Source organism: Salmo trutta, chromosome 31 (assembly GCF_901001165.1).
Source record: "Salmo trutta chromosome 31, fSalTru1.1, whole genome shotgun sequence".
In the NCBI taxonomy this organism is placed as follows: Eukaryota; Metazoa; Chordata; class Actinopteri; order Salmoniformes; family Salmonidae; genus Salmo; species Salmo trutta.
The window spans coordinates 39,914,098-39,938,097 of NC_042987.1; the positions used below are offsets into that span (position 1 = coordinate 39,914,098).

At 42.0% G+C, this 24,000-nt stretch overlaps 1 protein-coding gene across 1 annotated transcript in view; it reads left to right on the plus strand.

Moving 5' to 3' along the window:
- The window catches only part of LOC115170192 (collagen alpha-1(XI) chain), a gene marked incomplete in the record, with an annotated part of 195,147 nt that overhangs the window by 15,443 nt on the left and 155,704 nt on the right, over positions 1-24,000 (plus strand). The window contains 3 exon segments of the mRNA XM_029726559.1: positions 5,332-5,496; positions 10,413-10,626; positions 14,185-14,347. Of these exon segments, the coding sequence (XP_029582419.1) occupies positions 5,332-5,496; positions 10,413-10,626; positions 14,185-14,347 (542 nt within the window).

Here is a 24,000-nt window from a genome sequence, read left to right on the forward strand (position 1 = left end):
AGTAAACAGTAGAAGCAGCGTATGTGACGAGTCCAAAAAAAAGTTTGTGGAAAAAAAATGGTCAATGCAGGAAGCTATTTGGTTAATTAAGTAACTTTTTAGCAGTCTTATGGCTTGGGGGTAGAAGTTGTTTAGGGTCCTGTTGGTGCATCGGTGGCAGAGAGAACAGTCTGTGACTTGTGTGGCTGGAGTCTTTGACAATTTTTAGGGCCTTCCTCTTACACCGCCTGGTATAGAGGTCCTGGATGGCCAGTGATGTACTGGGCTGTCCACACTACCCTCTGTAGCATCTTGCGGTCGGATGCTTGCGTTACCAGGCGGTGATGCAACCAGTCAAGATGCTCTCGATGGTGTAGCTGTAGAACTTCTTGAGGATCTGAGGGCCCATGCCAAATCTTTTCATCCTCCTGATGGGAAAGAGGCGTTGTCGTGTTTTGACTACGATAGATCCTTAGTGATGTTGACACTGAGGAACTTGAAGCCCTTGACCCACTCCCCCCTACAGCCCCGTCGATGTGAATGGGGGAGTTTTCCTTCCGTTTCCTCTAGATTCTTCTTTGAGTGAGACTTTGGGACCAAACACATTAGGCCTATTCTTTCAATGAATCCAACTCTCTGAGAACCTTGCGGATCTTTATCATCATTTCAGTGAGATTGCATATTAAATTCCTCCTTCTAGTTGTCTTTCTACGAAGCCTTTATATGCCAGACTAGAAAGGCTTCAGAAGCTCCCATTCTTGTCAGATCGTGAAACAATCTGTTACTTTATTATTGTTATTTGCTACTTTGGAAGGCGCTGCTTCCTGTCCGTTGACTCGGTAACAGAAGGACAGAGGGGTGACATAAGGGTGACATAAGGGTGACATAAGGGTAACATAAAGGTGATGTAAGGGATGGACTGGGACCAGAAATCATCCCGGACCATTTTTTACTCTTGTGCCCCCCCCCCCATTATTATCCATATAATAATACTTTTGCACCAAAGCCCCAATTTAGACCAACCCACTGAGTTAAAAATGGACCAGCCCATCTGGCATTTGCTCGGAAATGCCCTATGGCCAATCCGCCCCATGTATACGGTTGGTGTAAGGGTGACATAAGGGTTTTTCTGTCCAGACAAGATTATCCCATGTTGTTGGGGATGGCTGGATGGCTGGAGGAGAATCTTTTGATATTTGTTCTGGGTTTAGTTAGTCTTATAAGATGAGGGGTTCAGATACAAGGGCTGCATATCAAACGAAGTGCACTATATAGGGAATAGGCTGCCGTTTGGGACGTAGCCAAGATGTGAAACGTGATGAAAGTTCTGTTAGATCATCTCCTTTTTTTTCTATTTGTTTAGAGATTTTTTTTTAAAATCTTTATCTCTGCATTGTTGGAAAAGGGGTACCAGTACTGAGTCAATGTGCAGGGGTACGAAGGTAACTGAGGTAGATATGTACATATAACTAGGAATAACATGACAGATAGTAAACAGTAGCAGCAGCGTATGTGACGAGTCAAAAGAGTTAGTGCAAAAAAGGTCCTTGCAGAAAGTCCGGGTAGCTGTTTGCTTAACTATTGAACTAACTATTTAACGGTCTTATGGCTTGGAAGCTGTTCAGGGTCCTGTTGGTAAAAAATGTGGTGCATCGGTACCGCTTGTCGTGAGGTAGCAGAGAGAACAGTCTGTGACTTGGGTGGCTGGAGTCTTTGACTATTTTGAGGGTCAACCTCTGACACCACTTGATATTGACTTGCCTAGTTAAATAAAGGTTCAATTAAAGTCCACGATGACAGGGAGCTCGGCCCCAGTGATGTCGATAGTTTGGTCATATTTCCCGTGTGATGTCGATAGTTTGGTCATATTTCCCGTGTGATGTCGATAGTTGGTTCATATTTCCCGTGTGATGTCGATAGTTGGTTCATATTTCCCGTGTGATGTCGATAGTTGGTTCATATTTCCCGTGCTATGTCGATAGTTTGGTCATATTTCCCGTGATATGTCGATAGTTTGGTCATATTTCCGTGTTATGTCGATAGTTTGGTCATATTTCCCGTGTTATGTCGATAGTTTGGTCATATTTCCCGTGTGATGTCGATAGTTGGTTCATATTTCCCGTGTTATGTCGATAGTTTGGTCATATTTCCCGTGTTATGTCGATAGTTTGGTCATATTTCCCGTGTGATGTCGATAGTTGGTTCATATTTCCCGTGTGATGTCGATAGTTGGTTCATATTTCCCGTGTGATGTCGATAGTTGGTTCATATTTCCCGTGCTATGTCGATAGTTTGGTCATATTTCCCGTGATATGTCGATAGTTTGGTCATATTTCCGTGTTATGTCGATAGTTTGGTCATATTTCCCGTGTTATGTCGTTAGTTGGTTCATATTTCCCGTGTTATGTCGATAGTTTGGTCATATTTCCCGTGTTATGTCGATAGTTTGGTCATATTTCCCGTGTGATGTCGATAGTTGGTTCATATTTCCCGTGTTATGTCGATAGTTGGTTCATATTTCCCGTGTTATGTCGATAGTTTGGTCATATTTCCCGTGTTATGTCGATAGTTTGGTCATATTTCCCGTGTTATGTCGATAGTTTGGTCATATTTCCCGTGTTATGTCGATAGTTTGGTCATATTTCCCGTGTTATGTCGATAGTTTGGTCATATTTCCCGTGTTATGTCGATAGTTTGTTCATATTTCCCGTGTTATGTCGATAGTTTGGTCATATTTCCCGTGTTATGTCGATAGTTTGTTCATATTTCCGTGTTATGTCGATAGTTGGTTCATATTTCCCGTGTGATGTCGATAGTTGGTTCATATTTCCCGTGTTATGTCGATAGTTTGGTCATATTTCCCGTGTGATGTCGATAGTTTGGTCATATTTCCGTGTTATGTCGATAGTTGGTTCATATTTCCCGTGTGATGTCGATAGTTGGTTCATATTTCCCGTGTTATGTCGATAGTTGGTTCATATTTCCCGTGTTATGTCGATAGTTGGTTCATATTTCCCGTGTTATGTCGATAGTTTGGTCATATTTCCCGTGTTATGTCGATAGTTTGTTCATATTTCCCGTGTTATGTTGATAGTTTGGTCATATTTCCCGTGTTATGTCGATAGTTGGTTCATATTTCCCGTGTTATGTCGATAGTTGTGTCACTGTCCTTCTGGTTAATAACAGGAGGGCGAATAGCGATAGGCTATGTGGTTGAAATCTATTCGGCCTCCTGCAGGGGACGAGGCCTTCTCATGTCCGCTTCACCACTGTGTTGGTGTGTTTGGACCATGATCCTTAGTGAGCTGATCCTTCAGTAACAGTATAGACACTGAGATACGTCTATGTACGGTGAGGTCTTCTTTAGAAAAGGATCCACATAAATCATCTGGGAACTGGAACGTTGTCCACCTCTGGGTCCCAAATGGCACCCTATTCCCTATATAGTGCACTACTTTTGACCAGAGCCCTATTCAACCCTCTTCCCTATATAGTGCACTACTTTGGACCAGAGCCCTATGGCACCCTATTCCCTATATAGTGCACTACTTTGGACCAGAGCTCTATGGCACCCTATTCCCTATATAGTGCACTACTTTGGACCAGAGCTCTATGGAACCCTATTCCCTATATAGTGCACTACTTTTGACCAGAGCAGAGCCCTATGGAACCCTCTTCCCTATATAGTGCACTACTTTGGACCAGAGCCCTATGGCACCCTATTCCCTATATAGTGCACTACTTTGGACCAGAGCTCTATGGCACCCTATTCCCTATATAGTGCACTTCTTTTGACCAGAGCCCTATGGCACCCTATTCCCTATATAGTGCACTTCTTTTGACCAGAGCCCTATGTGTGCCATGTGGGACGTTTTCAACCTATTAGTGAGTAGTGAAGAGACCCCCTGTGTGTACGGCTCCTTTAAAACCTTGTCCTGCTATTAGCCTGCTTGAAATTCCCCATAACCATACTGTATATCACTGTGACCCTCAGGGGAGGGAGGGAGGGGAAGTAAGTAAATTAAATAGTTAGAGAATTCCTCTCGTCTTTGCTGATACAGCTAGTCAGTTGAGAGAGATAGAAAAAGAGAGCGATAGTGAGAGGAACAGGGAGCGAGAGAGAATTAGAGAGAGAGTCACAAACCATAGTATGTGTAACAGTTGTATGTAACACAAAAGACACTCACTCCTTCAGTTCCTATTCCATTAATAGGAAAGGTTCTCAGTGGTGTAAATTGCCTGTAAAACCTCAACCCTACTGTGCCAGACCCAAAGGCCTAGTGGCCACGTTTTATCCCTTTCTCTCACACTCTCCAACTCTCTCTCTCTCTCTCTCTCTCTCTCCAACTCTCTCTCTCTCCCTCTATCTTTCCCTTTCTCTCTGGCTCCCCCATGCTCCCTCCCTCCCTCCCTCTCTCCCTCTCTCTCTCTCTCTCTCTCTCTGTCTCTCTCTGTCTCTCTCTCTCCAACTCTCTCTCTCTCCCTCTCTCTCTCTCTCCAACTCTCTCTCTCTCTCTTTCATTCTCTCTCTCCCCTGCTCTCTCTCTCTCTCTCTCTCTCTCTCTCTCTCTCACTGTCTCCCCCCTCTCTCTTAACCTCCCTCCCTGTGGGTCTGTAACTGTGGTTTTGTAGAGTGGACCCCATATAGGTGGGGGGGGGGGCCCTATTAAACCCATTAGATGGCCCCTAATCATCTTTACAGGCCCACCGCCCAGGTTTCTGCATAAAAACTCTGGTGGCAGTATCGGTACATTTGTCTTCACGTGCAGTAAAACCATCTACGGGTGTGGTAAAACCATGTCCATCTTCTTGGAAAACGTCAAACCTCCATCCTTTTTGTTGAGTGTTGACCTGTTCTATGGCAAAGCAACCGAGCTACCACTACAAACAGACCTACTGTCGTAGGTCAAAGCTGTGTGCTGGAAAACCTTGGTAGAGCACATGGGGTGGAGTAGACATTGTGGTGCTCATGTGAATTTCCTGTCTTTTTCAGGCTTCAGTTCTACTACTACTTAAAAACGTAGTTGATAGTTAATACCATGGTAATTACACAGTAATATACTTAAACTGTGAGGTGAAAGCTATATATACTCATTTAATAGCTTTCATGTTAGATTAAAGATAGTAATGTCTGATTTTATGGTTTTATGCTTTTATGAAACTCCTTTTTGTACTAAACCTCTTGAGGTCAAAGCTAAAATGAGGCTACTTAATCCTCACCCCTGAGGTAAAAAATAAAACAATAAAAAAATCGACAATACAGTACATTTGCTATACTGCTACCATATGAACAAACTCTTTATTTTTACCATGTGAAAATACAAAACATTTCTCCCTGTCCTCTCTTCACAGCTGACCCAGTGGATGTACTCAAGGTTCTGGACTTCCACAGCTCCCCGGATGGCGTCCGTAAAGCTACGGGCTTCTGCGCTCACCGGAGAGGATCTAAACCTGACATAGCCTTCCGTGTGGGGAAACAGGCCCAGATCAGCGCTCCCAGCAAGCAAGTCTTCCCAGGTGACTTAACCGATCTGGAGACACACACACACACACACACACACACACACACACACACACACACACACACACACACACACACACACACATCAAACCTCACGTAAATTGATTTACCACACGCTTCCCGAGTGGCGCAGCGGTCTAAAGGCTCTGCATCTCAGTGCAAGAGATGTCACTACAGTCCCTGGTTTGAATCCAGGCTGTATCACATCTTGCCCGTGATTAGGAGTCCCATAGGGCGTCTCACAAACACATCAGAATTCATCAGAGGCCATTTTGGAAAGACAGAAACGTCTTCGATAGTGTTTGAATTCCAGATGGCACCGTATCCCTATTCCCTATGTTGTGCACCTCATAGGGAATAGGGCGCCATTTTGGACACTTCCAAGGGGTCTCCATAGAGGTATGCTACTGTCCTAAACTGCTTACTGTTCAAACCAGTTAATCCACAGTACTGACAATAAAACAACAGAGGACTGGCCACCCCTCATAGCCTGGTTCCTCTCTAGGTTTCTTCCTAGGTTCTGGCCTTTCTAGGGAGTTTTTTCCCTAGCCACTGTGCTTCTACACCTGCATTGCTTGCTGTTTGGGGTTTTAGGCTGGGTTTCTGTAAAGCACTTTGAGATATCAGCTGATGTAAGAAGTGCTTTATAAATACATTTGATTGAAATTTGATTGATTGAACAACAGAGGGAATACAACAACTAGGTCATTAGCTGCAATGGTACAAAACACTGTCTAACCTGATGTTGATAGATATGGAACAGGGATACGTTTCAGTTCTATTGATTGGTGGAATTGAGATGTTTAATGTATGAATACAGCAAGTACTTCATGTACCCTGTAGAGATAGATGAATAAATGAGAGTGTAGGGACTACGCTGTAGGGATGATTGAATTGATAGAATAGGGCCTTGTCATAGGCGTCGTAAGGATTGGACCAAGGCGCAGCGGGTAAAGTGCTCATACTTAACTTATTTGAAGTAAAGTGAACACTTAAACAAAAATAACAAAACAACGAAACAGTTTCATAAGGCACACAGGCTAAACAGAAAATAACCACCCACAAAACACAAGTGAAAACAAACCCCACTAAATATGGCCTCCAATTAGAGACAACGACAACCAGCTGCCTCTAATTGGAGGTCATTGCCAAAAACCCAACATAGAAATAGAAAACTAGATAAACACATAGAAATAGATAACATAGAACATAAACCAAAAACCCCGAAACACACAAAACAAACACCCCCTGCCACGCCCTGACCAAACTACAATAACAAATAACCCCTTTTACTGGTCAGGACATGACAGGCCTACACTGTAGGGATTAATGAACATATAGAATAGGGACTACACTGTAGGGATTAATGAATTGAGAGAATAAGGGAGGTTAATTGAGATGGTTAATTTATGAAGGAAGACTGCAGATACAGAATGATAAGGCCTATACTATAAGGACACGTAGGGTAACGACCAAGCATTTATTAGCTCGAAGGACAAAGTTGATTCTTGTCCGTTGGAGTTGTTTGCCCTCTTTCTGGTTGAAAAGATAGACAGTTAAAGACTCTAGTTGCCTACTTGGCTCATACTGGCAGGATACTGTATACAACTTTACTAGACACAGTGGCTTGTTAAATACTGTTTCCTCCGTCTGTGAGTGTTGGTGCTTTGCCAAATTGCCCAAACAGCAAAAGAAAAATAAAGGCACAAAATACCAGGAGATTAAATGAACAGTGAGATTTTCTGTGATTTTAGGCCAAAAAAATTATTTGCCTGGGAATATTACTGGTTTTAAAGAGTGGGAATTTCAGTCAAATAGGCTCAAATACAATTGAATGGAGTGGAGTACAGTTTCCCATTTGAATTGGCAATAGTGGCAGTCTGTCAGAGTTCTCTAAACGAGAACAATTCAGCTTTTATATCATCACCAGCAAACCTATTAGTCGTTTATTCTACTTAATGGTTAGTTAAAGAACTACATTTGTTAGGATTGTTCTCTTTTCACACACCTTGTAAAACGAATGGTCCAATTAGGTCACTTGTGACTTTCAAGATTAGCCAGTTGCTCTTATACGTGCTTAAAGTACCCAGCAACAAAGAACACATTTAAACTTAAATTAAAGTTATTAGTATCTACTATAATTGGGATAAAATTAAAGGTACAAATCTGTAATTTTACGAGCCTGACCCTGCCACATCGTCTGGTAAACTAAAGGATGAAGCTAGGGAAATGTAACCCCTCTCAAGTAGACAAAGCTATGGGTGTGAGGGCTAACAGTCCATGAGATTGACATTATTATGTTAATGTGTCATCAAGGATGGGCGTAAATAAAGACAAGCCTTGAATTCTGGGCTCCCGAGTGGCGCAGCGGTCTAAGGCACTGCATCTCAGTGCCAAGAGGCGTCACTACAGTCCCTGTTTAAAATCCAGGCTGAATCACAACCGGCCGTGATTGGGAGTCCCATAAGGCGGCGCACAATTGGCCCAGCGTCGTCCGGGTTTGGCCGGGGTAGGCCGTCATTGTAAATAAGAATGTGTTCTTAAAATTGCCTTGTTAAATAAAGGTAAAAACAAAAACAAAAATGATATAAACAGGAAGTCTCCCAGAAATATGATGATGTCATTAGGGCTGTAACGGTCATGGAATTTTGGAGGACGGTTATTGGTGAGGAAAATTGACCCCGGTCACCGTTATAACGTATCCCACCAGACATGCCACCAGGGGTCTTTTCATAGTCCCCTAATCCAGAACAAATTCAAGAAAGTGTACAGTTTTATATAGAACTATTATTGCATGGAACTCCATTCCATCTCATATTGCTCTAATAAACAGCAAACCGGGTTTCAAAAAGCAGATAAAGCAACAACTCGCAACTCTCCCCTATTTGACCTCGATAGTTTGTGTGTATGCATTGATATGTTTTAAAAAAAATGTATGTAGTTCTGTCCTTGAGCTGTTCTTGTCTAATGATGTTCTGGAATTTGTGTCATTCTGTATTATGTTTCATGTTTTGTGTGGAACCCCGGGAAGAGTAGCTGCTGCTTTTGCAACAGCTAATGGGGGATCCTAATAAAATATACCAAAATAACAAATAACCGCTCCTGACTGCATGCGCTGCTGCAGGGAGGGGGGGGGGGGCGTTGCCTAGACAACCGAAGACTCGTTTGCTACAACACCTTGCTCGTTTCAGCAACAAAGTTTCATCACGTTGTTAAGAGTCCATGTTACCGCAGAAACAGACTCAACCAAACGATTTCCCTGCCGTCCCCGTCTTCAGTCAGCTGTTTGTTCCACACTAAACGTTACTAAACGTTACTAAACTCACTGTCAACTGCGTTTATTTTCAGCAAATTTACATGTGTAAATATTTGTATGAACATAACAAGATTCAACAACTGAGACATAAACTGAACAAGTTCCACAGACATGTGAGAAATTGAATAATGTGTCCCTGAACAAAGGGGAGGGGGGTTTAAAATCAAAAGTAACAGTCAGTATCTGGTGTGGCGTCTCACAGTACGGACATTGCAATTTATTGCCCTGGCCACATCTGCAGTCCTCATGCCTCCTTGCAGCATGCCTAAGGCACGTTCATGCAGATGAGCAGGGACCCTGTGCATCTTTCTTTTGGCGTTTTTCAGAGTCAGTAGAAAGGCATCTTTTAGTGTCCTAAGTTTTCATAACTGTGACCTTAATTGCCTACCGTCTGTAAGCTGTTAGTGTCTTAACGACCGTTCCACAGGTGCATATTCATTAATTGTTTATGGTTCATTGAACAAGCATGGGAAACTGTTTAAACCCTTTACAATGAAGATCTGTGAAGTTATTTGTATTTTTACAAATTATTTTTGAAAGACAGGGTCCTGAAAAAGGGCCATTTCTTTTTATGCTGAGTTTATTATTATAATTATTAATCTTGATTTAGCAGGCCTAGTGTCTGTTTTTTACATTTCGGAAGCCTTGTTTTCTTTTTTGTCTTTTGGACTTCAAAAGCAGCTTTTTGTCCCCGGTTATTACATTTTTTATACAGCGTTTATAACGGTTATTTTATTTTCATGATGGTCTCCATCCATATCCGTCAGTTATAGGGTTATTCTTTAATTTTGCCAGCCTTAGATGTCATATTACTGCGTCCACCTCTATCCTCTCGAACTCTTCTGTGTCTGATGATGTCATATTACCGCGTCCACCTCTATCCTCTCGAACTCTTCTGTGTCTGATGATGTCATATCACTGCGTCCACCTCTACCCTCTCGAACTCTTCTGTGTCTGATGATGTCATATTACCGCGTCCACCTCTATCCTCTCTAACTCTTCTGTGTCTAATGATGTCATATTACTGCGTCCACCTCTAACATCTCTAACTCTTCTGTGTCTGGCGATGTCATTTTACTGCGTCCATCTCTATCCTCTCTAACTCTTCTGTGTCTGATGATGTCATATTACTGCGTCCACCTCTACCCTCTCTAACTCTTCTGTGTCTGATGATGTAATTTTACTGCGTCCACCTCTATCCTCTCTAACTCTTCTGTGTCTGATGATGTCATATTACTGCATCCACCTCTATCCTTTCTAACTCTTCTGTGTCTGATGATGTCATGTTACTGCGTCCACCTCTACCTTCTCTAACTTTTCTGGTTTTGATGATGTCATATTGCTAAGCTAACCTATCTTCTTGTTGTTCGCCCTCCTCTAACATTCTTCCCTTCACTTTTGGCGCTACACATTGATGATTACCCAGGAGTTTGGCAGCTAATGGGGATCCAAATAAACAGAACCAATCAGATGAATAATGAACCTCTCTAACCAATCAGATGAATAAATGAACCTCTCTAACCAATCAGATGAATAAATGAAGCTCTCTAACCAATCAGATTAATAACCTCTCTCTTCTTTTTCTTCTTTCACCAGGAGGAGTGTTCCCAGAGGACTTCTCAGTGATGTTCACCATCAAGCCCAAGGCAGGCAGCCAGTCCTTCCTGCTGTCTGTGTATAATGAGCAGGGGGTCCAGCAGCTGGGTGTGGAGGTGGGACGCTCTCCTGTCTTCCTGTACGAAGACCAACATGGGAAACCTGCCCCAGAGGATTACCCATTGTTTAGATCCATCAACCTCGCTGATGGCAAGTAAGTGATGTCTGAGACACCTGAGTAACTCATCACTACTGTATCACAGAGCAAGGCCTTTTATGTTATGGACAAGGTTAGGGTTGGGGTAAGGTTAGGGTTAGGATTAGGGTTAGGGTTGGGGTAAGGTTAGGAGTAGGGTTAGGGTTAGGATTGGGGTTAGGTTAGGGTTAGGATTAGGGTTGGGGTAAGGTTAGGATTAGGGTTAGGTTAGGTTAGGGTTGGGGTAAGGTTAGGGTTAGGATTAGGGTTAGGGTTAGGGTTGGGTTAGGTTAGGGTTAGGTTAGGGTTGGGGTAAGGTTAGGGTTAGGATTAGGTTAGGGTTGGGGTAAGGTTAGGGTTAGGGTTGGGGTAAGGTTAGGGTTAGGATTAGGATTAGGGTTAGGATTAGGGTTAGGATTAGGGTTAGGGTTAGGGTTAGGATTAGGATTAGGGTTTGAGAGGGTTAGGGTTAGGATTAGGATTAGGGTTAGGGTTAGGGTTAGGATTAGGATTAGGGTTAGGATTAGGGTTAGGGTTTGAGAGGGTTAGGGTTGGGTTAGGTTAGGGTTAGGTTAGGGTTGGGGTAAGGTTAGGGTTAGGATTAGGTTAGGGTTGGGGTAAGGTTAGGGTTAGGGTTGGGGTTAGGATTGGGGTTAGGGTTAGGATTAGGGTTAGGGTTAGGATTAGGATTAGGGTTTGAGAGGGTTAGGGTTAGGATTAGGGTTAGGGTTAGGATTAGGATTAGGGTTTGAGAGGGTTAGGATTAGGGTTAGGATTAGGATTAGGGTTAGGCGCTGTTTGGGTCAGTTTTAGGATTTCTCTTTCCTCAGGTAAGTAACTGAAGTTTGTCCTTTCACTTGGTGACTGAACCTAAACCTACGAAAAGTTAGAAGATGCTCATTGGTGTGCAGTTTTATGCTTGTTGTGCTTTCGATGTTGTACATGGAGGACAGTAAGATGTTTCTGAGAGGGTCTGTGGCCTTACTGAGTTCTTAGTGCAGACATACTCCATACCACCTACAGTCCATTCGGAAAGTATTCAGCCCCCTTGACTTTTTCCACATTTTGTGACATTACAGTCTTATTCTAAAATTGATTAAATAAATAATAAATGTCTTCAGCATTCTACACACAATAACCCATCATGACAAAGCGAAAACAGGTTTTTAGAAATGTTTGCAAACATTTTTAATACATTTGCAAACATTTCTAAAAACCTGTTTTTAGAAACCTGTTTTTAAAAACAGAAGAAAAAAAAACATATTTACATAAGTATTCAGACCCTTTGCTATGAGACTCAACATTGAGCTCAGGTGCATCCTGTTTCCATTGATCATCCTTGAGATGTTTCTACAACTTGATTGGAGTCCACCTGTGGTAAATTCAATTGATTGGACATGATTTGGAAAGGCACAGCCCTGTCTATATGTGGTCTCACAGTTGACAGTGCATGTCAGAGCAAAAACCAAGCCATGAGGTTGAAGGAATTGTCCATAGAGCTCCGAGACAGGATTGTGACACAGTAGCCTTCATCAATCTTGAATGAAAGAGGTTTGGAAACACCAGTTTTTGCTTTGTCATTATGGGGTATTGTGATGTCATTATGGGGTATTGTGATGTCATTATGGGGTATTGTGATGTCATTATGGGGTATTATGTGTAGATTGATGAGATTTTTTTCTTTTTTTTAAAATTCATTTTAGAATAAGGCTGTAACGTAACAAAATGTGGAAAAAGTCAAGGAGTCTGAATACTTTCCAAATGCACAATAAGCCATGTTTTACAAGATGGGTGACCGGATCTAAGTGTTCTGAATTCTCAAGAACATATTTAAGGCTTCTAAGCAGACCCAAACAAATCACTGAAAATGCACAATTATTAGATTTATATGCTTCATTGTTTAGTTATTGAAAACATAAGGAATATAACTGTGGGATGGTTGTATTTTTGAGTAACCCAATTATTTATTTGGCAGGGTTTTAATTACAAATAGTTTTTGCCAAATTATTTACAGCTGTCTGTGTTGTTGATGTGTACTTAACTATCCAAATAAAAGAGTTTGAGCTTCATAAATTATCTAACTAACATTAATATTCTGACCGTGAACTCTTTGCTAATATGAAACATTTTGCGAAAACGTGCCTGATACAATTGTCTACAGTGAAATTAAATGCTGCATTGGTATGTGACTTCAATGTCTGTAGTTGATTTATCTGTTTTCCAAAACTTGTAAAGTAGACTAAGCCTGTTTCAATTACTGTAATTTTATTGTTTTATTGTTTGTCTAACTAGGAATTTTTCTGAGAAGATCAAATTATCTTCAACAAGAACAACCTAGTTTTAAATCTGTTGGCATCTCTCTGACTATACCATACGGTAGATCATCTCTGACTATTTATTTATTTTATTTTAACCAGGCAAGTCAGTTAAGAACAAATTCTTATTTTCAATGACAGCCTAGGAACAGTGGGTTAACTGCCTGTTCAGGGGCAGAATGACAGATTTGTACCCTGTCAGCTCAGGGATTTGAACTTGCAACCTTTCGGTTACTAGTCCAAAGCGCTAACGACTAGGCTACCTGCCGCCCCAAACTAATACCAGACGGTAGATAATCTCTGACTAATACCAGACTGTAGATAATCTCTGACTATACCAGAAGGTAGATAATTTCTGCCTATACCAGACTGTAGATAATCTCTGACTATACCAGACTGTAGATCATCTCTGACTATACCAGACTGTAGATAATCTCTGACTATACCAGACTGTAGATCATCTCTGACTAATACCAGACTGTAGATAATCTCTGACTATACCAGAAGGTAGATAATTTCTGCCTATACCAGAAGGTAGATAATTTCTGCCTATACCAGACTTTAGATAATCTCTGACTATACCAGACGGTAGATCATCTCTGACTAATACCAGACTGTAGATCATCTCTGACTATACCAGACGGTAGATAATCTCTGACTATACCAGACTGTAAATCATCTCTGACTATAGATCATCTCTGACTATACCAGACGGTAGATAATCTCTGACTATAGATCATCTCTGACTATACCAGACGGTAGATAATCTCTGACTAATACCAGACTGTTGATAATCTCTGACTATACCAGACTGTAGATAATATCTGACTATATCAGACAGTAGATAATCTCTGACTACAGCAGACAGTAGATAATCTCTGACTATACCAGACTGTAGATAATCTCTGACTATACCAGACTGTAGATAATCTCTGACTATACCAGACTGTAGATAATCTCTGACTATACCAGACTGTAGATAATCTCTGACTATACCAGACGGTAGATAATCTCTGACTATACCAGACTGTAGATAATCTCTGACTATACCAGACTGTAGATAATCTCTGACTATACCAGACGGTAGATAATCTCTGACTATATCAGACAGTAGATAATCTCTGACTATACCAGACTGTAAATGTCTATCCTGTGCTCAGGTTTTACCATTCAACATCAACAAATACACCACATACGTTTCATGTTCTCCTCCAAATCTCTCATATTTCTCTAACCCACTTCCTCCTCTGTCCATGTATAGATGGCATCGCGTGGCCATCAGTGTGGAGAAGAAGAGTGTGACCATCATTGTGGATTGTAAGAAGAAGCTGAGCAGGCCACTGAAGAGGAGCGACGGGGCGGCCATCAACACTGACGGCATCGTTGTCTTTGGAACCAGGATTCTGGATGAAGAAGTTTTTGAGGTAAGAACATTAAAGGCCCAGTGTAGTCAAAAACATGATTTACCTGTCTTTTATATATATTTCCACACTATGAGGTTGTAACAATACTGTGAAATTGTGTGAAAATTGTAAGGACATTGGCCGTTGCTTACTGTGCCATTGAGTTGTTGATTTTATGTATGGATAGTATGCAGCAAATGTTGGACTGCTGTCTTTTTGGGACAGGCCTGTACCCGGGGCAAAAGGGGGCTTAGTCCCTATATAAAAATAGCAAAAAAAGTTAAAATGATTGATTGACAGGTTGGCGCAAAATCTGTAATTCTGCTGTGCTGTGTCAGCACTATGGACAGAGCGCAGCGTGGTGTGTGTAAGGAGGCTATGGAAAACCATTGGGGAAAATGGTTTCTGTTAGCTGGTAATTTCCGGCTTTTGGACGATAAAATACTGAAAAGCTGATTAATAAAATTGTAGCTGGGAAAAATTTTTTGTGGCTCCCCCTGCTGCTGAGGAGAGAGAGGGAGTGAGAGAGGAGCCTTGGCCTAGGCTACTGTTGATTGTAAAGATGGAGGCCTTTTTCATTGAAGGAAAACTAAAGTTAGAGAGGGAAAAGCCTACTAGCCAGGGCTCCAGACTGCCACCATTTAGTTGCATTTTGCGACCCTTTGACACCTGGTGGTGGGAGATTAAAAAAATGCATTGGTTGCATCGGTGCAGGCTGCACATTCATTCGTCTCACTAAAATGTCTTATTTTTTTAGGAGGCTAAAACCATGATTCGGTCAAATTGTAAAGTGGATTAAGGCAGCCCCCCCCCCACACCTCTCTGATTCAGAGGGGTTGGGTTAAATGCGGAAGACACATTTCAGTTGAAGGCATTCAGTTGTACAATTGACTAGGTATCCCCCCTTTCCTTTCCATTATCCTCGTGATTCTTTAATGAAAATGTCTGCCTGCCCATGTACCTGTTTCTCAGGGGCCTGCTGCTATCTCTAGCGAGCCACTCTCTCTCTCCTTTCCCAGGCACGAACAAAATATCCCCCGGGAGAAAGAAAAGTGTTCTGATTGTATAACATTTTAAAGTCAAAACATTCCTGGGAAGACACACCTATCGTATTATCACAGAAGGAGAGAAGATGTTCTCAGCTTTCTGTTGGTTTACTTTTTATTTCTCAACTGTCAAATTTGAGCTCAATATCAACTATTTAAGAAACATATTTGATATGGCTTTGAGATACAGAGTGCACAAAATGTGTATTGGCCATTGCGGTGCTTAGGTCTCATTGGACGGTTGGCTATAACTGCAAAGTTTTTGGGACATTAAAAGTAAAATGTACTCTTAGATTAATACATTGCTACTATGGGTGGGTAGAGTTACTGATCTACCTAATGTGTTTTGAGTTTCGACTTATAAACACTGCTCAAAAAAAAAAAGGGAACACTTAAACAACACAATGTAACTCCAAGTCAATCACACTTCTGTGAAATCAAACTGTCCACTTAGGAAGCAACACTGATTGACAATAAATTTCACATGCTGTTGTGCAAATGGAATAGACAACAGGTGGAAATTATAGGCAATTAGCAAGACACCCCCAATAAAGGAGTGGTTCTGCAGGTGGGGACCACAGACCACTTCTCAGTTCCTATGCTTCCTGGCTGATGTTTTGGTCACTTTTGAATGCTGGTGGTGCTTTCACTCTAGTGGTAGCATGAGATGGAGTCTACAACCCACACAAGTGGCTCAGGTAGTGCAGCTCATCCAGGATGGCACATCAATGCGAGCTGTGGCAAGAAGGTTTGCTGTGTCTGTCAGCGTAGTGTCCAGAGAATGGAGGCGCTACCAGGAGACAGGCCAGTACATCAGGAGACGTGCAGGAGGCCGTAGGAGGGCAACAACACAGCAGCAGGACCGCTACCTCCGCCTTTGTGCAAGGAGGAGCAGGAGATGCACTGCCAGAGCCCTGCAAAATGACCTCCAGCAGGCCACAAATGTGCATGTGTCTGCTCAAACGGTCAGAAACAGACTCCATGAGGGTGGTATAAGGGCCCGACGTCCACAGGTGGGGGTTGTGCTTACAGCCCAACACCGTGCAGGACATTTGGCATTTGCCAGAGAACACCAAGATTGGCAAATTCGCCACTGGCGCCCTGTGCTCTTCACAGATGAAAGCAGGTTCACACTGAGCACGTGGCAGACGTGACAGAGTCTGGAGACGCCGTGGAGAACGTTCTGCTGCCTGCAACATCCTCCAGCATGACCGGTTTGGCGGTGGGTCAGTCATGGTGTGGGGTGGCATTTCTTTGGGGGGCCGCACAGCCCTCCATGTGCTCGCCAGAGGTAGCCTGACTGCCATTAGGTACCGAGATGAGATCCTCAGACCCCTTGTGAGACCATATGCTGGTGCGGTTGGCCCTGGGTTCCTCCTAATGCAAGACAATGCTAGACCTCGTGGCTGGAGTCATTCAGCAGTTCCTGCAAGAGGAAGGCATTGATGCTATGGACTGGCCCGCCCGTTCCCCAGACCTGAATCCAATTGAGCACATCTGGGACATCATGTCTCGCTCCATCCACCAACGCCACGTTGCACCACAGACTGTCCAGGACTTGGCGGATGCTTTAGTCCAAGTCTGGGAGGAGATCCCTCAGGAGACCATCCGCCACCTCATCAGGAGCATGCCCAGGCATTGTAGGGAGGTCATACAGGCACGTGGAGGCCACACACACTACTGAGCCTCATTTTGACTTGTTTTAAGGACATTACATCAAAGTTGGATCAGCCTGGAGTGTGGTTTTCCACTTTAATTTTGAGTGTGACTCCAAATCCAGACCTCCATAGGTTGATAAATTGGATTTCCATTGATTATTTTTGTGTGATTTTGTTGTCAGCACATTCAACTATGTAAAGAAAAAAGTATTTAATAAGATTATTTCTTTCATTCAGATCTAGGATGTGTTGTTTAAGTGTTCCCTTTATTCTTTTGAGCAGTATATATATATATATATATATATATATATAAAAATCCTTCTGAAGCAGTATTTTAACAGTAAAATATAACATCAAGAGCCTAATTGTCTACCCACAATACATGACGATCACTGGATTAGGTTGCACAAAGCTGTGAATGATTTTAGAAGATGAGAAGCCTACTCATTAGTTCTAATTCGTGATGCTGCAAAAACAAATTGGTACGACCAAAATCATGGGCTGGTGCCACCAATGTTAATCTGGAGCCCTGCTACAAGGGGAATGTCCTCTGTATGGAAAAGTTTTAATATTGTAGTGGACAAAGATGAGAAGAATTTTGGCGTGGCCAAAGCAGGCTATTGTGCAACTCGTTATTCAGGTAGGATGCAATTTTGGAACTTTATTATTATTATATGTTTTAGTATTTATAATAATTTGCATTATTATTATTGTTGTATATCCTTGTTATTATTGTAGGCCTATTAATTAATACAAACCAATTCTTTAAATATGCAATACGTGTTTTGTTTCATTCTGTTGAGACATTTTCGTTGACAAAACCATGTTAAGTTTGATCTGTATTTTTAATTGGGTGCTCCATATTTAGTTAAAGATGGGTTATAAGTAGGTCTGTTATTTAATAAATATCATCAGCCTATTATTAGGTGTCAAGTGTTGGCTATGATAGGCACTAGCCTTTCTTGGTAATTGCTGCAATACAGCCTGTTCAAAACTTTTGTGAAGGTTTAAACCAGGTCGCAAATGTTTTGTTTCATTCTGTTGCCGCCATTTTCTTTGCCAAATAAAGTTCCAACTGTAATGTTGTGTTTGCCACAATATAATATCCTGCTCGTCTTTTCACTATAAACAATGACTTGACTTACTTTTAATATTACCTTACTAAAGTTTAGCAACTTTTGTGAAGGTTTGGTGTGCTGTGGCTATTAGCCGATTAAACTGCAGGCCTATGATATGAAGGCAGTAATTTGTTGATTCAGCTGGACACATGATGTAGATGAGTGGTCAACAACCTTTTCTGAGTCAAGATCACTTTATGAGTGAAAATGCAAGCCGAGATCTACCCCTCAGATTTATTTTAAACATGACTTAAAAAACATAATCCTATGCAACATTAACCAATTAAAAACAGATCTGTAGCATTGAGGTATGTGCAGTAGGCTATAGGCCCAATACATTATCACTACATATTGGCTATACTTGAATTGCCCTGCCAATGTTGTTCTTCTGAGACCATTTTGAAATTATATATATAGTTTGTTGTATTACTCATTTTTTTCTACTGGACTGACGGCCTGCATCTGATAGTCAGTCTGAGGGGAGGGAGCAGAGGCGAAGCTGCCTCTCCCCCGACTCACTGTCCCTCCGCTCTCCCTCCCTCCGCTGAGAAAACGGGACACAGTCTTCCAGCTGATGGTGAAACTCAAGTCGCACTGCATTATTTCTGTCTCATGCACCAATTCATGTTGTTACTGCTGTGACCAGAGAAAGTGAAATATTCCTCGATATTAAAAAAAGCCACAAGCCACTAATGATAACAACACAAGCATATCAGAACACTTTGCTCTACTCATTCATTACAGCTGCAGTGCTGGTTGTAGCATGAGTGGAAGTAGGGAGAACACGCTATTTATGTCTCATAAAAGTGTTGAACAAAGTATTGACAATGCTGAATAGTAATTTACCATGAACTTACTCATACAAACAGCATATCTGTTTGAGTCTCTCTCTAGTCATGGTTTTAAAAGTTTTTACATCTCAAAGTAGCAACTTTGCCGTGCGTCCGATTCTTCTTTTTACAATCTATGGCTCAAGGAAACTGTACAGACGCGGTGATCTGAGCTATCTGATTGGCCAGCGGTAGGCCTATAGGTGCACTTTGATTTGCTCTCTGGCCCAGCGGAGTTCTACCTTCAGTTCTACCTTCAGCACTAGGGCTGCTGAATCAAGTGCACCTACCGCCAACAGCACTAGGACTGCTGAATCAAGTGCACCTACCACCAACAGCACTAGGGCTGCTGAATCAAGTGTTCCAACAGCACTAGGGCTGCTGAATCAAGTGCACCTACCGCCAACAGCACTAGGGCTGCTGAATCAAGTGCACCTACCGCCAACAGCACTAGGGCTGCTGAATCAAGTGCACCTACCGCCAACAGCACTAGGGCTGCTGAATCAAGTGCACCTACCGCCAACAGCACTAGGGCTGCTGAATCAAGTGCACCTACCGCCAACAGCACTAGGGCTGCTGAATCAAGTGCACCTACCGCCAACAGCACTAGGGCTGCTGAATCAAGTGCACCTACCGCCAACAGCACTAGGACTGCTGAATCAAGTGCACCTACCGCCAACAGCACTAGGGCTGCTGAATCAAGTGCACCTACCGCCAACAACGCAAAATAAGTAAAATGTTTGGCGATCGACTAGGAATTCCTTGGTGATCACTGACATACAGTAGATGAATGTGGATGGATCTTATTGGAGGCATACTGCATAACAGTTGGTCTCAATGATCAAATCAAATCAAATCAAATTTATTTATATAGCCCTTCGTACATCAGCTGAAATCTCAAAGTGCTGTACAGAAACCCAGCCTAAAACCCCAAACAGCAAGCAATGCATGTGAAAGAAGCACGGTGGCTGGGAAAAACTCCCTAGGAAAAACTCCTGAGAAAGGCCAAAAACCTAGGAAGAAACCTAGAGAGGAACCAGGCTATGAGGGGTGGCCAGTCCTCTTCTGGCTGTGCCGGGTGGATATTATAACAGAACATGGTCAAGATGTTAAAATGTTCGTAAATGACCAGCATGGTCAAATAATAATAATCATAGTAATTGTCGAGGGTGCAACAAGCACGTCCGGTGAACAGGTCAGGGTTCCGTAGCCGCAGGCAGAACAGTTGAAACTGGAGCAGCAGCATGGCCAGGTGGACTGGGGACAGCAAGGAGTCATCATGCCAGGTAGTCCTAGGGCTCAGGTCCTCCGAGAGAAAGAAAGAAACAAAGAGAGAATTAGAGAGAGCATATTTACATTCACACAGGACACCGGATAAGACAAGAGAATACTCCAGATGTAACAGACTGACCCTAGCCCCCCGACACATAAACTACTGCAGCATAAATACTGGAGGCTGAGACAGGAGGGATCAGAAGACACTGTGGCCCCATCCGATGATACCCCCGGACAGGGCCAAACAGGCAGGATATAACCCCACCCACTTTGCCAAAGCACAGCCCCCACACCACTATGATACTATTATTCAGCATGCATTGGAGTCTACTGGCAGTGAGTAATGTTAGGAGTTGTAAAGTTAATTTGTCTTCAAAAGCCAGTTTCTTTATTTGACTTTCATACAATTCTTTCATAAATGGTTTTATGGACTATATAACAACAGTACTTGGCTTTCTGCACTTGGATAGAGCCCTGAACTGTGTCGTGTCAAGGGAAAATGCCAGTTGTGTATGACTTTAAATTAGTTTTTTTCCCCCTAAAAGAGTGGTAGGAATTGAGAACAAAGTCTACATAGAAGTCTGAAATAAGAAAATTATATGAGGGAGCATATTACGGATAATTTATTTTTGACATGGGGGTTGTTTGTGACATAGAAAGTGCAGAGAGTTTTCAGTCATGAATGATATTGTCACTGAATAACTGTCAGTTTTACTACTACAAAATGTCTTTATTTTGAGTCACTAGAGGACAAGGGGACTCATGGGGTGCAAAACCTGAGAATGTCAAGAAATAGGAATTCTGAATTTAATTGGTAGAGTTATGAGATGATTATGGCCTGAACGATTTAGTTCAGAAGCATCCAAGAAGTATTGTTTCACAAGATCCAATCCTAACATACATTAAAGAGCAAATTGACCAGTATAGCTCTCATTACTCTTGACGTGATAATACTGAAGGTCTGACAGTATACCTTAGCTGTGAACCCAGCTTGAAGAAATGCCTTGATGTAGCTTGGATTATTTAATGATATCCGCAAATGGACCACCAGTATTTCTCTAATTACTCCTAATAATAGACATCTGATCATTCTCCTTATCTCTTAACCAAGCTTTACCACAGACTGGTAGTTGTGAGGTCTAAGGAAACTATGAGCGACAAGCTATACTACAGTATGATACACTAGCTGACAAGACAATAGCCCCAGTCTGTCACACTGTCATAGTACCTGTCTTGATATTGAGAGTGACACACTAAACTGAAAATATGTTGCCTACATGTATGGACAGCTAGCCAGCTATTTATGCACTTAACCATACAGTACAAAATGAAGGGTTAGCATTTAGCTAATTAGCATTGGGACTCTCCCCACCACGGATATTTTAAATGTTTAACTGTCTTGAGGCCAGGTTTGGCGTGATGTGGGTGTTCTTTGTTTGAATGTAAATTACACTAAACTGAGTGGAATTATAGAGCAATTTGGCCTCTTTTTCCTCTGTTTAGAAACAATGACAAGAGAAAATGATTTTGTTTGTGCCAGGGGGAGACCTGGTTCGCACATTGGAAGGCGGTCCCAACTGGCACCCTATACCCTATATAGTACACTACTTTTAACCAGGGCCCGAAATGCATTATATAGAGAATGGGGTGCCATTTTGGACAGAGATGAGAGATATTTCTTCAGCTGTAATCATTTCCACTTCAACTTTAATAGCCTTGGGTTTGTTGATTCATATCTTTGTTCCTCAGAGAGTATAGTTCCCCTAAATACTTCCATCTTGTTCCTCAGAGAGTATAGTTCCCCTAAATACTTCAATCTTGTTTCTAAGAGAGTATAGTTCCCCTAAATACTTCCATCTTGTTCCTGACAGAGTATAGTTCCCCTAAATACTTCCATCTTGTTCCTGACAGAGTATAGTTCCCCTAAATACTTCCGTCTTTCTAAGAGAATAGTAAATCTAAATATCACCCAAGAGAGTATAGACTAGTCATTAACCTTCAAGTTCCTCTAAATATTGTTCTTCTCCTGTTTGTAGGAGGATATAGATGTCATTGTTTAACACAGTGAAAAGCTGCTTTTGTGTTTTGTTGCCAGATGATTGTGCTTAAAGGTAGACTCAGTAATATGACATCATTCTTCACCTCATTATGCACAGTAGGACGACTTCCTGCTTACAGGAACGGCTAAATACAACTCTACTGAGTAGCCTTGGGTTTGTTGATTCATATCTTTCTTTTTTTGTATGCAAGCTGCACGCTACTGACCAGCCAGAGAAAGTCAGAGTGAAATCCCCTGTAATAGAAGGGTGTTGGTTATAGTGCGGTGACCGAGGATCGAGGCTCGGGGTTTTTAGCCGTTTAGCCAAAAACTCATGCTGCACAGCCCCTCCAAGGTAGACAAGTGTTCACAAACGCAGCTGTTGAAAACGAGGCCAGCAAAACTTCATCCGTTAACCAATAACAAATCAAATCTATTTTTATTTGTCACATGCACCAAATACAACAGGTGTGGTGGACCTTAGAGTGAAATGCTTACTTACAAGCCCTTATTAACCAACAATGCCGTTTTAAGATAATTGATTTAAGAACAAGTCTTATGTGTTATTGTTATTTTGAGTAATATAATGGAATCGAGGCAAATATGTTGTCTCTATTGCAACACAGTACTCTCAAGGTACGATTGTAACACAATGAATAATGCGACCATTGTGTCGTCTTCTAATATGAAGTTATTTTAGTCTCAAATATTTGAAGTTCAGTATTGATACGTTAGTGTGGTAGTCTGACACACTTAAAGTATTGACAGACAGGTAACGCCGTCAGCTATTACCTTTCGGGTTGATCAATAAAGGTGCTAGAGGATTTATTTGGTGAAGAACACAGCATTACTAAATCAGTGAACCACCTTGGCTGTGTGCCAAACGGCACCCTACACGGTGTAATACTTTTACCCGGGGTTCATAGGGAATGGGTGCCATTCGTGAACACGGCCTGTGACAGTTGACGCCGGAGGTGCTTCTGGCGGGAAGCTGCAGTACACCGATGGGATTGGTCTTAGCGTCGTTATGACGACTAATTGATACTAATTGATAGACATTCTGTAAATCAATCAGGTAATCACCGTGCTGTAAATCAGTCAGGTAATCACCGTGCTGTAAATCAGTCAGGTAATCATCGTGCTGTAAATCAGTCGGGTAATCACCGTGCTGTAAATCAGTCAGGTAATCACCGTGCTGTAAAACAATCAGGCAATCACCGTGCTGTAAATCAGTCAGGTAATCACCGTGCTGTAAATCAGTCAGGTAATCACCGTGCTGTAAATCAATCAGGTAATCACCGTGCTGTAAAACAATCAGGCAATCACCGTGCTGTAAATCAGTCAGGTAATCACCGTGCTGTAAATCAATCAGGCAATCACCGTGCTGTAAATCAGTCAGGTAATCACCGTGCTGTAAATCAATCAGGTAATCACCGTGCTGTAAATCAATCAGGTATTCACCGTGCTGTAAATCAATCAGGTAATCACCGTGCTGTAAATCAATCAGGTAATCACCCTGCTGTAAATCAATCAGGTAATCACCGTGCTGTAAATCAGTCAGGTAATCACCGTGCTGTAAATCAATCAAGTATTCACCGTGCTGTAAATCAATCAGGTAATCACCGTGCTGTAAATCAATCAGGTAATCACCGTGCTGTAAATCAATCAGGTATTCACCGTGCTGTAAATCAATCAGGTAATCACCGTGC